Here is a 13,972-nt window from a genome sequence, read left to right as displayed (position 1 = left end):
TTAGAATGAATTCCAAAGAAGATGGAAACTTTGCTTTTATGGAATATTTTATTTTTAATAATTGAGAATAAAAATTGTAATTAGTATTATCTAGAATCATTATTTAGAACTCACAAAAATGTAAATTGTCTATTTTATAGGTACAATAGATAGAATTTTTTTTAAATTTTACTTCTCTATTTTCATTATATTTATCTTTTCTTATTCCAAATATTTTTTCTTATTATCGTAATATTTTCTAAGGATAGAATCCTTACATCTTCCTTAAAATTTTCTACTGTATTTTCACTTTATTTATTTTCCCCTTATTCCATTGTATTTTCTAACGATAGAACATTTCCTTTATATATTCACCAAAGAACAAAATTCCAATAGAATATTATTACATCCTGATCTTTTTTTTCAAAAACAAAAAATATATTATCGTGAATATATATATTGATTAGACTCTTGATTCCATAAATTTGAAAAACAAAATATCAATATCTACATTTCATTTGCAATATATTCAAAAACTGTGGGAATATTTAAATAATGGAATCTTTAGATAACAAAATATCTACATAATAAACTACTTGTGAAGAAAATATCGAATATAATGGGAATTCTTCTGAAATAATAATAGTCTCATCTTTAAGAGATTCATAAAGTAGATGGAGGAAACTTTTCTTCTTTTGCATTGTCCAATCATTTCAACGTTTAGTTCTAATAACAATCACTCCTCAATTTCGACTCTTTTGAGAAAATGAGAAAGTTTCTTCTTGAATCAACTTCATATTGACAACTTTATATGCAAGAAACTATTATTTGTTCACACATCTTAAATTGCAAGAATAACTTCTCCTAAATATATACTTTAATAATTAATTTTTATTTTCTAATTTTATATAATTAAAACAATTTGCACAAGATGATTGAATAAATTTCATGAAAACTTCATCTCCAAGTTAAAGACCTTTTAAATATAAGAAAGAAAGAAGCATTTTAATTAAAAAATAAAATTTTATCCTAACAAAGGGTACATAATAAAATCATCAAGTATCCATTCAAAAAAAAATCTAAAGACTAGAAATTGTAATTAAACAATCATGAAATTTTTTGAAAATATATTTTCTCCAATCCTAATCAAACAATCATGAAATTTTCTGAAAATATATTTTCTCCAATCCTAATCAAACAATCATTGAAATTTTTTGGAAATATATTTTTTCCAATCCTAATCAAACAATCATGAAATTTTTTGAAAATATATTTTCTCCAATCCTAATCAAACAATCATGAAATTTTTTGAAAATATATTTTCTCCAATCCTAATCAAACAATCATGAAATTTTTTGAAAATATATTTTCTCCAATCCTAATCAAACAATCATGAAATTTTTTGAAAATATATTTTCTCCAATCCTAATCAAACAATCATGAAATTTTTTGAAAATATATTTTCTCCAATCCTAATCAAACAATCATGAAATTTTTTGAAAATATATCTTCTCCAATCCTAATAAAAAACAATCATGAAATTTTCTGAAAATATATTTTCTCCAATCCTAATCAAACAATCATGAAATTTTTTGAAAATATATTTTCTCCAATCCTAATCAAACAATCATGAAATTTTTTGGAAATATATTTTCTCCAATCGGAGAAGGAAAAAATGGCAACCCATTTTTAAAATTATTTTCTACGAAACATTTTTCCAACTTTTTCTGGCTAATCTAATTCTGGTCGATTAATATGCAATTCCTCTCTTTATCTCTCGAAAAGGGATCTCTGAAACGATGTTGCACAGCGACAAGGTAAGGCAATTGCGTTCCATCAATAAGTTTAGTCAACGATCAGAGAAACGCACCGAATCCCTTTGATCTTGCCAATGACAAACGAACCTGCCCTGCCAACAAACATTCCCCAGATTTCATCCCGCGAACCTCCTGAGACCACGTGAACAATAAACAGACTGTGTGATCCATCCGCGTCGAGAGATTCGATCAATTAAAGCCTGGAAAATTAATTAACCGCGAATTCGATACGAAATCAATCTCTTCGTTTCCAATCAAATCCCATATCTTTTCCATGGTTATTAATTTTCTACATTACACAAAATTTTCACTTTAAAATGTAAATTTTATTTATTTTTTACTTTACAATATTCAAATAATTGCTTTGCAATTTTTTGGAGAGTTTAACAAAAAATTGTGAATTTTATATTCTATGATAATTTTTCTTATCGATTATTATTAAGTCAGAAAGATGGTCAGCTTGTACTCTAAAAATATAGGAAATTATATTTTTAAACAAATTATTACACTTTTGAAAAAGTGAGTAATACTTATGATTCGAATTATTTAAGTTAATCACTTGATTTTAATTGTCCAATTGGTTAAGGGATTAAGGGAAAAAGAGTTGCAGAATAATCGGTCAAGTATGGCATATTAGCACAAAGGAAAGCATTCACAATGAAACTGTATGCCTTTTTCAAAGAAATCTCAATTTCAATAACGTCACTTATTATTCCATTGTGGTAAGATCCCATTAGCCTTTCCCAAACCAATACCAAATTTTGTTTACCTTCGAGCGTACTTTTGATTCGATCTCGTTATAAGAAGCACCTATTATTTTTCTTTTTATAAAAATAATATTTTTACGATCGAATGATTTCGAGACGAATTTTCCGTTTAGCAAAGAATTCATTAAAGGAAATTCATTAACTGTAAAAAAATATTTAATTAAAAATCCGCTGAATTTTTTTCTTCTCGATCCAGCTTTGTCTCTGCAAAAAAAGAAGCTATTAATTAATATAAAAGGAATGATTTCTGGAAACAGCCGTCAATTTAAAGTTGACAATAATAAGAGAGAAAAAAAGGAGGAAAGAATCGAAAAAGAAAAGAAACGAGAAATCTCAGTCTTCCGTGTCTATGGCTCCCTTATTCAGGCATGTTTCGGCCGAAAATTCTATTTAGATAAACTCGGGTGACAAGTATTACGTAGGCTTTATTCGGCCACTGTTTCGCGTCAAACTTCCTCCTGCGAGAAATCGATAAAAGTGGTGGGGGAACGGAGCAACGACACTGTTTCGTCTGCACGGCGGCACATAGGCAGCACGGTTTTTCTTTTTCTAAATCTATCGACAAAGAAAATGGAACAGCGGCGAGATAGAGATTTCTTTAACAGTTTGGCCGCGATAGAAAAACGGGATAAAAGAGGGACGAGTTGTAAGCGAGAATGAAACAATCATATATGTTTTTCACCTGTTACGGAAACGAGATTCGTATGCAATTTCGCGAGTAATTTACTTACACTAGCGTAAATTCTCTTGAGAGTTTAATTATCATAAGAAAGAAAGAGAGAGAAAGAGAAAGTTTTTATCATTCGTTTCGTTCCATTTTATTTTTTTGTTTCGAATAATAATAATAGGCGTGGCCGACTCGCTCGGTAATTGAGGGATCGTTGCTTAGCCACGGTCAACTAATGATTGGTCGGTAAATGGTCAATCGGTGGCGAAGGTAATGGTCAATTAGAGATCAATAGTTAACCAATTCAATTAATGGACAGATTAATAGTAAGATTTTGTGAACAGAAGGAAGCTTTAATTTTATTTTTGCGAAATTTTTGGAAAATTGATCACAAATAAAATGTAAAATATCTCTAATTCTGAAGAATTGTTCGATTTTTAAATCAATTTGAAATTGGATTAAAATTGGAAGAAATCGTCGAACGGTTGGATTATCGAGAAAAATTAGATAATCGATGTTACGGAAACGATATTGGAAAATCATTACGAGGAAGATGGATCGAATAACAAGGAAATTTTTAAAGTAAAATCCTTAAAATAATTAATCGCCACGATATATTAATCTATGCATTGTATTCATCATATTTTCATTTATATATCTCGCAAAATTTGCCTAATGGAAAACCGTTCGAATGTAAAAGCGATGCGAAAAAAAAAAAAAAAAAACCTGTGCAAGGTTTCGCTAAATTCAAAACCAAAGCTTTTATATTAATTAAATGCATATATAATATATCCAGGAATAATAAAAAAAAAAAAAAATTCATTTTTTTAGCATGTAGTAGATTAAACGTTTTTTTTTTGAATTTATAACGAAAAAAAAAAACAAAAGAAGGAGAGAGGGAGGGAGGGGGAAAAAAACAAAATTTTATAAACACATCCGTGAAATTTTTTTTATTTCTTTTTTCCTCTCCTTTTCTTTTTCTTCTCTTTTACACAAACGTAAAATAATGAACGTTGTTTTTTACATACACACACGTGCGAGACACATAGCCCTGTATATTTGTTGCCCCAATTAGTTCAAAGGGGGGCAAGGTTACGAAATACATTCTCTACGAAAATGCCTTAATTTACGATCAGACGATGAGAGTGAAAATCTACGAGAACAGAAGTGGATCACAGAATTAGATCAGGAATTGTATCCACGCGTTAAGCACGCGCTGTGAATAAAAAAATGAAAATGAGAAAAGAGATATCCCCGAATTTTTTCGAAAAAATAAATATCACAGGCGATCAAGTGTTAATTAATATTTGTGTTAATATTTGTGTTAATTTATAGCATTCCTGGATTTATTTCGTCTTCTAAGCGATATTTCATTTGTTCTCTCCCCCCTTTCCCTTCCACGATTTAGTAATAAATTCATAAAAGATTAAACGTGGAAAAAAAAAGAAATTAATACACGAGAAATTTTCATATTACGATCGTTTCCCTCCTTTCCCGCGATAATTATGCAAATTGATCGATCATAACTCTCTAAACCGTTTTTCGAGTTTAATATTTTTTTCATCGCGCAATATCGAAAAATAAGTTTTATCATCCTCGTTTTAACCGATGTTATGAAGTTTTGTAATTTTTAAAATAAAAACGGGTAATGGATTCGATCAATTTTTATTGTATTATCCAGTTGAGAAAAAAAAAAAAATACGTTTTGAAAAATTTGTGGAAAAATACTACTCTACTGATTATTGTATCTTTAATGATACAACGATATTGAATGTTTGTTGAAAAATTGAGTATCGTTGAATATTCATTCTTTTTTATTGAGTTTTATAAGCAAAAATATGCTGTCAAAAAAAAAAAAATAATTGATTTGAACAAATAATGTTAATTAAATTCTTCTCGACAAACGTGCCGGTTAATGGAACAACCTGTATAAGTGTTGTATAAATAGAAAAAAATACAAGGAAGTATTTATCGATCGATATAATGAAAAATAAAGGGGGCAGAAGAACGTGTGAACGAACTACAAAGGAACTGCACGATTATCATTATACTTCATCCGTTTAAACAAAGAATCTTCCAGTCTATCTGATTTTTATTTAAAAAAAAAAAAAAAAAAAATTCTAATATTTCAATTCTATGATTCCAATAAAATTTTATAAACAAAAAAAAAACAACTCTAATTTTCCCCATTTAATTTCCCCATTAATAAATTAAAATTAATAAAAAAAAAAAAATGAACGTTCGAAATTAAAAAATATACGAGGAGAAGAATAAATTATCATTATCATTATTAATCGTTTAATTAGTTTGTCATACTTTTGCAATTACGATAATTATTTCATTTTTCACAAAATCGATTAGGTTTAGAGAGACAGAGAGAGAGAGAGAGAGAGAGAGAGAGAGAGAGAGAGAGAGAGAGAGAGAGAGAGAGAGAGAGAGAAATGTTATATTCACTTAAATAATTTTCAATCGATTACACCTACAGTGACAAAATGTCAACCGTGAACAACAATCACCGTGAAATAATTCGTTTATAGCAACCCTTCGATACGACCCATCGTACAAAGAATGAACGCGTATTTTGCTCGACAGTGCGTAATCAACTTTTTCGCAAACTCTTGAAAACGCGTTTACGCTTATACGATATACCCTGGATGCATTTTTGCGCAAATTATTCTACGTTTCAAATTTTTTTCTCCTCTCACATTTTTGTGACACGTGATCGCATTATCTTTTTCTAACAGAGGAGAAATTAAAGTATTTTCTTCATTGCGTTATTAAAATTATTTAATCATTTAGCATTTAGATTGTGTTTTAACTTGTAATAAAATTAATTACATATTTATTTTTCTTATGATAATATTTCTATAATTCTAATTTCTGCCCAAATTTGTAAAATTGAATGAATAAATTTAATTTCAATAACGAGATGAAATATTCGAGAATATATATATATATGTATAAAAGAAAATTCAATACCAGAAATTCAAAATTAGACGTTTTAATTACCCTTGCTTATTGCCATTGTAGTGTTTAATTGCTCAAACAAACTTATCATTTTAATAATTGAAATGCTTGAAATGTTTAAATATGAATTCCGTGAAAATGAAGAAAGCCATTCCATAGGTAAATATTCGTCCATATTTTCGATCGGAGCAAAAGAAGAAATGCAACTCATTTGCAAGTGGGATCAATTCCATTTTATAATAACCTGTAATGACCGTGCTCATTTCATTTTAATATTCATGGAATAGACTTATCTGATTACCGGGTCATTTGATAAAACTTTAAACCCTATTATTTCCTATCATTTACCATTGTCATGGTTTCATTTAGTTGAATGATAAGAAAAGACAAATCATTCTTTAAAATCTGCACGAATACAATTCAATAAAATATATTTCATCCTCGATTTATATCGAAAATTATAAATTTTTGTACGAAGAAACAAATATATTATACGTTATTAATATTAATAAAAAAGAATTATGATTAACGAACGAATAAATGATAAATAATTTTTCCATTTGAATCAAGTTCATTCACTATGTTTATTTTCCATTGAAATACATTGTCGAATTGTATTATTACACGTGTAATAAGCATTCTTCATTTAAATCAATTTTCATGTCACATTTATTATACTTTTCCCTATATAATTATCGTAATTTTGTAGTTAAAATAATTTCGAAAAGAAGATAAGAATCATTTGCACATGTATTCGGGTCAATCATAAAATAACTCACTGTACGTTTTACTCACGAATTATGTCAAATTTAAAAATATATAATTTATTATACGAGATACACGCAGTTTAAATTTTCTTGTTCCATAAAATACATCAAACCCGATAGTCAAGCGTTAAAAAATCAACGAAATCGAAAAAAACAAAAAAATCATCGTTAAAACTTTCGAAAAAAAAAAAAATATACAGCCTCGATGTATCGCACGACAATATATCGTCTACGTATCAAATATCAGTCGAAAAGAGGAATCGAGTGGATTTATCCGGCAAATGCATTCTGCATACATCGAAACTATGTAATCGAGGCAATCGAAGACGTTCATCGAACCCGGAGGCATTGTCGCGCACGCGAATCGAAATACATATGTACTACTCGTATCCACAAATGAGTATATCTACGTGTGTACGTGAGAAGTGTGCATCAACACAACGCTGCCAAAACACAACTTTCCCCTAGTTTCAGATCGCACTAGAATAGAAAAAGAAGAGATTTCGAGTGGCGGCGGCCGCGCGTCTTTTTGATCGAGGAACGTGACACGTTCGTGCGTGCTCGTGCGTATTCGTACTGCGACTCACCGGGTAGTAGGGAGAGGACTCGTCGTGTAGGACCACCCAGCGACGAGCGTCGCGTCGGCCCCCAAAAGACAAGCACGTGGAGTACGGTATCATGGTGACGGCGGCGACAAGAAGGGGGCGTACGATCCGCTCGAACCTTGTCACCGAGGACGTCGCTACTAATTGTCGTCCGCGTCGTGGCCGCCGTCGTCCACGCGTTTTTTTATCAAATTTCTGGCGTACACGTTTGACGTTTTAGCGGCGTTTGATAACGCGTCTCGCGCCGCACCACCGAACAACCGAACGGGTTAGCGAAACCCACGATGGAAAACAACAAGAGGCGACCGGCTAGCCAAGGACCACGAGACTCGAGTGTAGCTAGGGAATCACGACAGCTGATTGGTCGATGAGAGTACCACCGCCGTCTGCCGACCATTGCGCGCAACCGCGTCCGAGAGATCAATGAGACTCGAAGCGAAGAAGACACTCGCCTAGAAGTAGCCGAACGTTCACGAGAGTGTGCGAGGTTCGCCGAAGATTACACTGCTTGAGAATCGGGTCGCGGTGCCGCGTATAGTCGATACGGAGTGACGTTTACGTTTGACAATTTTCTTTCTCCATGATTTTCTTCTTCTTATTTTGTAACGTACGTAAGAGAAACTCTTAATAATCCATTAACGTAAGAGATAACGTAACGAATTGGTATGATCGTCGATTATGTCATTTTCCGCTTAATGATACGAGATATTTGATTCGAATTGGTCGATGAACGTTTTAACGAGTACAAGTACGAGTTAATCGACCGATAAATAACAAGTAAACAGTCTATTTTTACAATCGTGAAAGCATTCGCGATTCTCTAGAATTTTAAGCTTTAAATAGATGAAAGGAATAATGGTGAATGCGATGCTTATTTCAGGAAACGGACAAAAGCAAACCTACGTATTCACAAGCCAGTTTGGGATACACTATATTATTGTTTCCTTCTTAGAACTAAATCGAGTTTACTATAATGATTGCATTTATGAAGCTGACTCTAGTAAACGTCACGCAGAAATGTACAGGTGCAGGTGCCAAGGAGCTGGTTTAAATTTAGCGATATCGCGTGCGGCCGATACATTTTCACAGGATTAATTGATTTAACCTGAGGAAAGAATCATCCGTGCGTTATCAGTAAAATATCAAACGCACGTTTATAAATATTAATATATGAATTCTCTACAAACAATATATTAATTTTTATAGAAAAATATATTCGTAAGTGAATTTTTCAATCTTAATTTATTTTTTTCAGTAAATTAATTATTTTTATCGTTGATTCAATTTCATTTACCTGCTTTGCTTTTCAATCTGCCAAAAAATCTAATCATTCAATTATCGCTCTCGGATAACATTTCAAAGGATGAAGAATGCTCTTTGTGCGAATGAAACCAAAGATTCGCGCCGTGCTTTATCTTTATCCGCACTATTGTTTCAATACAATTAACAATACGGATAACACAACGTTTTAAATCTCGATAATAGTAATCGTTTGCCAATTATTAATTACAATACAAATTTAATAACGTGAATAAATGTTTAATAATAAAAAATTGAATTATATTTGAATTGACCATATTCTTATATTATAATAATATTATTTGAAACGAAAGATTTATTTCCTGGCTATCGTGAATCATCAATGATTCATAAAATATTTTTTAATCCGCTTTTTTTAATAAAATCACAATCTTTTTTTATCATAAACTGTAACTGAAATTTCAACGATGAAAAATTAATGCGATATAAAAAAAGGATTCGTGATTCTCAGGATCTCCCAAGGACGAATTACGCATTGAATGACACAGTCCGCGTTACGTCACTGATAAGATGTCGCACATGTTTCGTGACACGAATGCGTATGACGAAACATCGTGGGAGGAAAAGCGTCAAACGATAAGAAGAAAAAAAAGTAGCTGGAAAGGAGATCGTAAAAAAATATAAAAAAAATATAAAGAAAATTCTTTCTCTCCTTTCGGAATAAAAAATGGAATAAAAAAATGAATATCGAAGCGAAATGAAAAAAAAAAAGAAGATATACAAATATTTATTATAATACTTTTTTAATTTTAAACATTCGCGTGAAAAAATAAATTAAAGAGAAAGCATAAACAAAGGGCGAAAATAGATGATAAAGAGACCAATTAAAAAGCAAAAGAAAAGGAGATAAAGGAAGAAAAGCGGAGGGGAAAAGTTAACAACAGGATGAAAGAGAAACAAAATACCGCACGAATATAAAATAAAAAGAACTGAGAAAAAACTGAGGTTAATGAAGAGGATAATTGTTAGGGAAAAGGAGAAAGAGAGGGAAAAAGAGAAGGAAAGGATAGGTAGAGAGAAGGAAGGAACGAATTTCATCATTTAATTTTAGAACGATCGCGTGTAGCCGATGGCTGCCGCAGGGGCATGTCATGGCCCAGGGAGTCGGTTGCAATATCGATCCTAACTTCACGCACCTGAAGCGCACCTTCTCCCGTGTGAAAGGAGAACTTGTCGCTCGTTCCATCTTTTCTCCCTTCCATCATTCCTATTCCTATTCCATTTCATTATTTTCTTTCTTTAATCACCAACCATCAATTATTGAAATATAAAATCATTTTACAAATAATATATTATTTTCTATTATTCGAAGATCTTTTATTATTTGACTGTATATTTTCGAGTATCGTTGCTTCTATTTGCAATGACCATTAAGTTCGAGAGCCACTCCTATTCGCAGCATCCCTATTGGGAAATTTTGTACGGTATAGTGTCCCGAGAGGTATGCATACTACTAGCGATGATCGAAAATTTTTATTGAACGTAAAAGGAGCTTTTAAAATAATAAAGAAAAAAAAAATACTTTTTTTTAGCTTTATTGATATCAGTGTTGGATTCATTTGTAAGTTGACTAATTAAGTTATTACTAGATTTTTAGAATGCCAATGTAATTCAAGGAAAATGGATTTGTTTGTTGCTAAAAAATTTAGTGTACTACTAAGAATTAAATTTTTGACAATATATCCAAGAAATGTTGTCAGTCAATGGTGATTGAATAATTCATCAATTTAAATTCTTAATCCAAAAAATAAAATTCAATTTATTTATTTGTAAGCAAGATTTATCAGACAGATCATCTGGTTCAATGACATTAAGAATTTTCCTTGCATTGATCAATCTCTCAATAAATTTATAAACTGATTTTTATGAATAGAATTCTAACTTGAGAATGTATTATAAAGAGAATTTGTTCAAAAAAGAAGATGAAAAGTAATAAAAAATTATTTCTACTGATAATTTTATCAGTTTTATTTCAAATCTCACTTTCTGATATTAATTTTAATTTATATCATTTTAATATGATAAATAAAAATCAATTTTGCATACTAAAATACGATTATAAATTCTCGAATTGTTATTTTTGACAATTTTTATTTCATTTTATTTTATTTCGAATTAAATGAATAATAATTTTAAAAATAATAGTTTTATAAAAAAGCGATAAAATTATTTTTATCCTTTATAAAATATACTTAAATATCTATTTATAGAATTTAATCAAAGATAATTATTGAAATTATATTAAAAGTAATTGTTATTCCGTCTCTATCAGCAATTGAATGAAGTTAATTTTAACGCGGATTACCTAATGTTTGTGCGAATGATAGATTGTACATGCTCGATAGAAACATTCCTTCGAAGCCAGACGTATCGCGAATTACATACATTCAATGTGTATAATACAAAGAGATTGTGAAACGAACTGATTTCCTTCTATCGTAAATTATACCTGATGTTACATTACCCACAAATATTTAGTTAATATGAACTCTGTGGATCGATCAGATAAGAAATATCGTGTTTTATTAACGTGAATATTTCCTTTTGTTGGTACCAATAATTTCATTCAATATCTTTGTATATTTTAAAATCGATATTATATTTTTCCATAAAATTATTATTTCAATATAATTCTGTTATGAGCAATAAGTTAACATTAAATGAATTTATTAGAGTCCAAGTAGAGTAATCTAAATTCAAATATACTTATATTTTATGAAAAATAATTGTTTAATATAAAGTAAATTTTCTTATATTTCCAGTGCATTAAAATATCGACTGTGCAATTTGTATTGAAGTGATTTAGAAGATGCATAAAGAATTGAATGAGATATATATGTTTATGAAAATTCGAGAAGATAATAAACAATAGAGAAAAAAATAATTTTTCTTACTTGAAGAAATGTCAAGATAATATCTTCAGAAATAGTAACACCACCGCGACGAGCAAGAGCATTAGGAGGAACTGCAATATCCAAAGCAAGTCTTGGTAGTTCCACCATAATGATAGATGCGGTTATTTTTCTTCCGTTCTCTTCAAATTAAAAATATATCATGAAAGTTGAGTAATAGTAAAATGAAATATATTTATTTCATTAAATTAAAAAATTAATAAAGATTATATTTATATAAACGTGCATATAATATTCTTAAGCATCACAAAATTAAATAGATACATTCGATAATATCATAACCTCACTTCAATTTTTTGTTTGTTGATCATTCAATCAAAGATTTTCTAATTATATATTATTTCAAATACTTTAAATATATTATAATTATGATTATCAATCGTTTTTTTAATAGACATGTTGATATATTCACGAAAAAATAAATAATATCGAATAATTATTTTATTTCAATATAGAAAGTATTTGAAAATATCTTAATTATTCATCTTAGATATGAATGCTATTGATATTTAAAATATTCAACTTTACTTCTTTTATATGCCATACATGCAAAAAAAGATAATAATTTGAAAATTTATTTCGAATATTTAAACGATACATACCGTTTTTTGAATTCAAATGTTGATAATTGACCAAAATGAGTTTATAACTACAATAAACATGCTCCAGGTGTCACTACACTTTTACCGCCAAAATTTTTGAAAATAATTTGCTAGTATCAAATCAAAACAAAAAATTACGAAATAATATGTTCAAATTAAACATTTCAATCTATTTCGATTATATTTTTATGCGTTTCTTAAATTCAGTTTTTTGTTAATAATTTGTCTCTTAAGGCTGGATCATTTTCGTTCCAATATTCTAAACTATTCTTCACAATGATTCGATTAAAAATTAATTTGATTCATTGTTTTATACACTGGATTCACCAAATACAAATAATAATCAAAATTTTAAAATTAACATTAACAATCAAAATATTATATACACTATATAACACTGGTCTAACCTAATCTAACATTGATCTAACAAATTTTCGTCAAAATATTTAAATATACATATTATTAACCGATATAAATTTCACATTAGTTTTTAGGATTAGAGTAAGTTAACCTTAAAAATTTCATGGTTCTCATATCACGTACAGGGAGCAGCACTTACATAGCATATCTATACTTTATTTGGATGTAACCACAGACAAAATACAAAATAGATCTACTATCTTTAAAATATTATGTACTCTATTCTGAATTGCTGACCGTGTAAAAAATCATATAATGATATTTAATTATAATTTCTCTCGTTCTATTAGCACTATTCTCATTTCATACTATATTGATAATATCCCATAATATATATCATAGATGAGATACAGGACCTGCCATCTTACGGGATTTTTTGTATCTAACGTTCTGAAATATCGACTTTGGAAAAAGTAGAGTGTTTCCTTACCATGGACAACAGAAATTATATTCATTTTAAATTTAAAAAAAAAACTTATATATACGCATCCCAAAATGTTTATTATGAAGTAATAAATGATTCATTGTAATTTTTAAAATAAAAATATTACCAATAACTTAATTAATCTCATAATTATATAAAAAAATAATAGTTACAATCGCGTGCGCAGCCAATTAGCTCATATTATTTACTATAAAATTTATAATTGTATCATAGATATAATTATGAATTATATAGTGAATAATAATGATTTTCCAGGTCTCACCACGTGGAGGTTACTGCGAATTGGAGACCCACCCTATCCACGATCCCATCCACCCTCCTTTACGCAAAAATTTATTTAAAAAATCAATTAAAATCAATAAAAATAAATCTTCCTTTTGATATAGATTTGCAGAACGTTCATTCTTTGATCGTTGTGCAAAACAAATAGCAAAAGGAATTTTAAGGAAAACCGACGCGACAAGCTAAATCTGAAAATAAAAATTAAATTATATCTTAATTTAATTGTATATAATTCTATGGGACATTCGTTATCATGAAAATATAAAATATTGACAATTACAAAATTTAAAATTAAAAAAAAAAATGAAATGCATTCCACACAGAATTATATTTATTTTATTCACCACCACCATTTTTGTATATATATATATATATATATATAATATTACCAATATTATCATTTATTATGCATGCATTACAAA

General features: G+C 29.2%; 1 protein-coding gene and 3 long non-coding RNA genes across 7 annotated transcripts in view; 1 reads left to right on the top strand and 3 right to left on the bottom strand.

Moving 5' to 3' along the window:
- The window catches only part of LOC414021, an 83,570-nt gene extending 75,895 nt beyond the window's left edge, over window positions 1-7,675 (bottom strand). For 2 of the 3 annotated variants that reach the window (XM_006563243.3, XM_026445912.1), the window contains exon 1: window positions 7,552-7,671. In XM_006563243.3, coding sequence (XP_006563306.1) covers window positions 7,552-7,644 — 93 coding nt within the window. In that variant the 5' untranslated portion in view covers window positions 7,645-7,671. Of the gene's footprint in view, window positions 1-7,551 lie in introns of all 3 variants that reach the window. The other variant, XM_026445921.1, reaches the window with a different exon arrangement.
- Window positions 4,158-6,677, bottom strand: LOC102654917. The gene is made up of 2 exons (XR_412473.3): window positions 6,240-6,677; window positions 4,158-4,383 (listed from the first exon to the last, which is right to left on the bottom strand). It is a non-coding gene; the product is annotated as an uncharacterized LOC102654917 (long non-coding RNA).
- Window positions 7,676-8,209: 534 nt separating the features above from the next.
- Window positions 8,210-9,859, top strand: LOC100576139. 2 transcript variants are annotated; one of them, XR_001704182.2, is made up of 4 exons: window positions 8,210-8,346; window positions 8,450-8,787; window positions 8,932-9,096; window positions 9,341-9,859. It is a non-coding gene; the product is annotated as an uncharacterized LOC100576139 (long non-coding RNA). The 2 variants fall into 2 exon arrangements; XR_120118.4 differs by lacking the exon at window positions 8,932-9,096.
- Window positions 9,778-13,262, bottom strand: LOC100576164. Its single transcript, XR_409612.3, has 3 exons — window positions 12,404-13,262; window positions 11,784-11,923; window positions 9,778-10,293 (listed from the first exon to the last, which is right to left on the bottom strand). It is a non-coding gene; the product is annotated as an uncharacterized LOC100576164 (long non-coding RNA).
- Between the last annotated feature and the right edge of the window lie 710 nt (window positions 13,263-13,972).

Source organism: Apis mellifera, linkage group LG1 (assembly GCF_003254395.2).
Source record: "Apis mellifera strain DH4 linkage group LG1, Amel_HAv3.1, whole genome shotgun sequence".
Lineage (NCBI taxonomy): Eukaryota > Metazoa > Arthropoda > Insecta > Hymenoptera > Apidae > Apis > Apis mellifera.
This window is presented reverse-complemented; position numbering and strand designations above follow the sequence as displayed.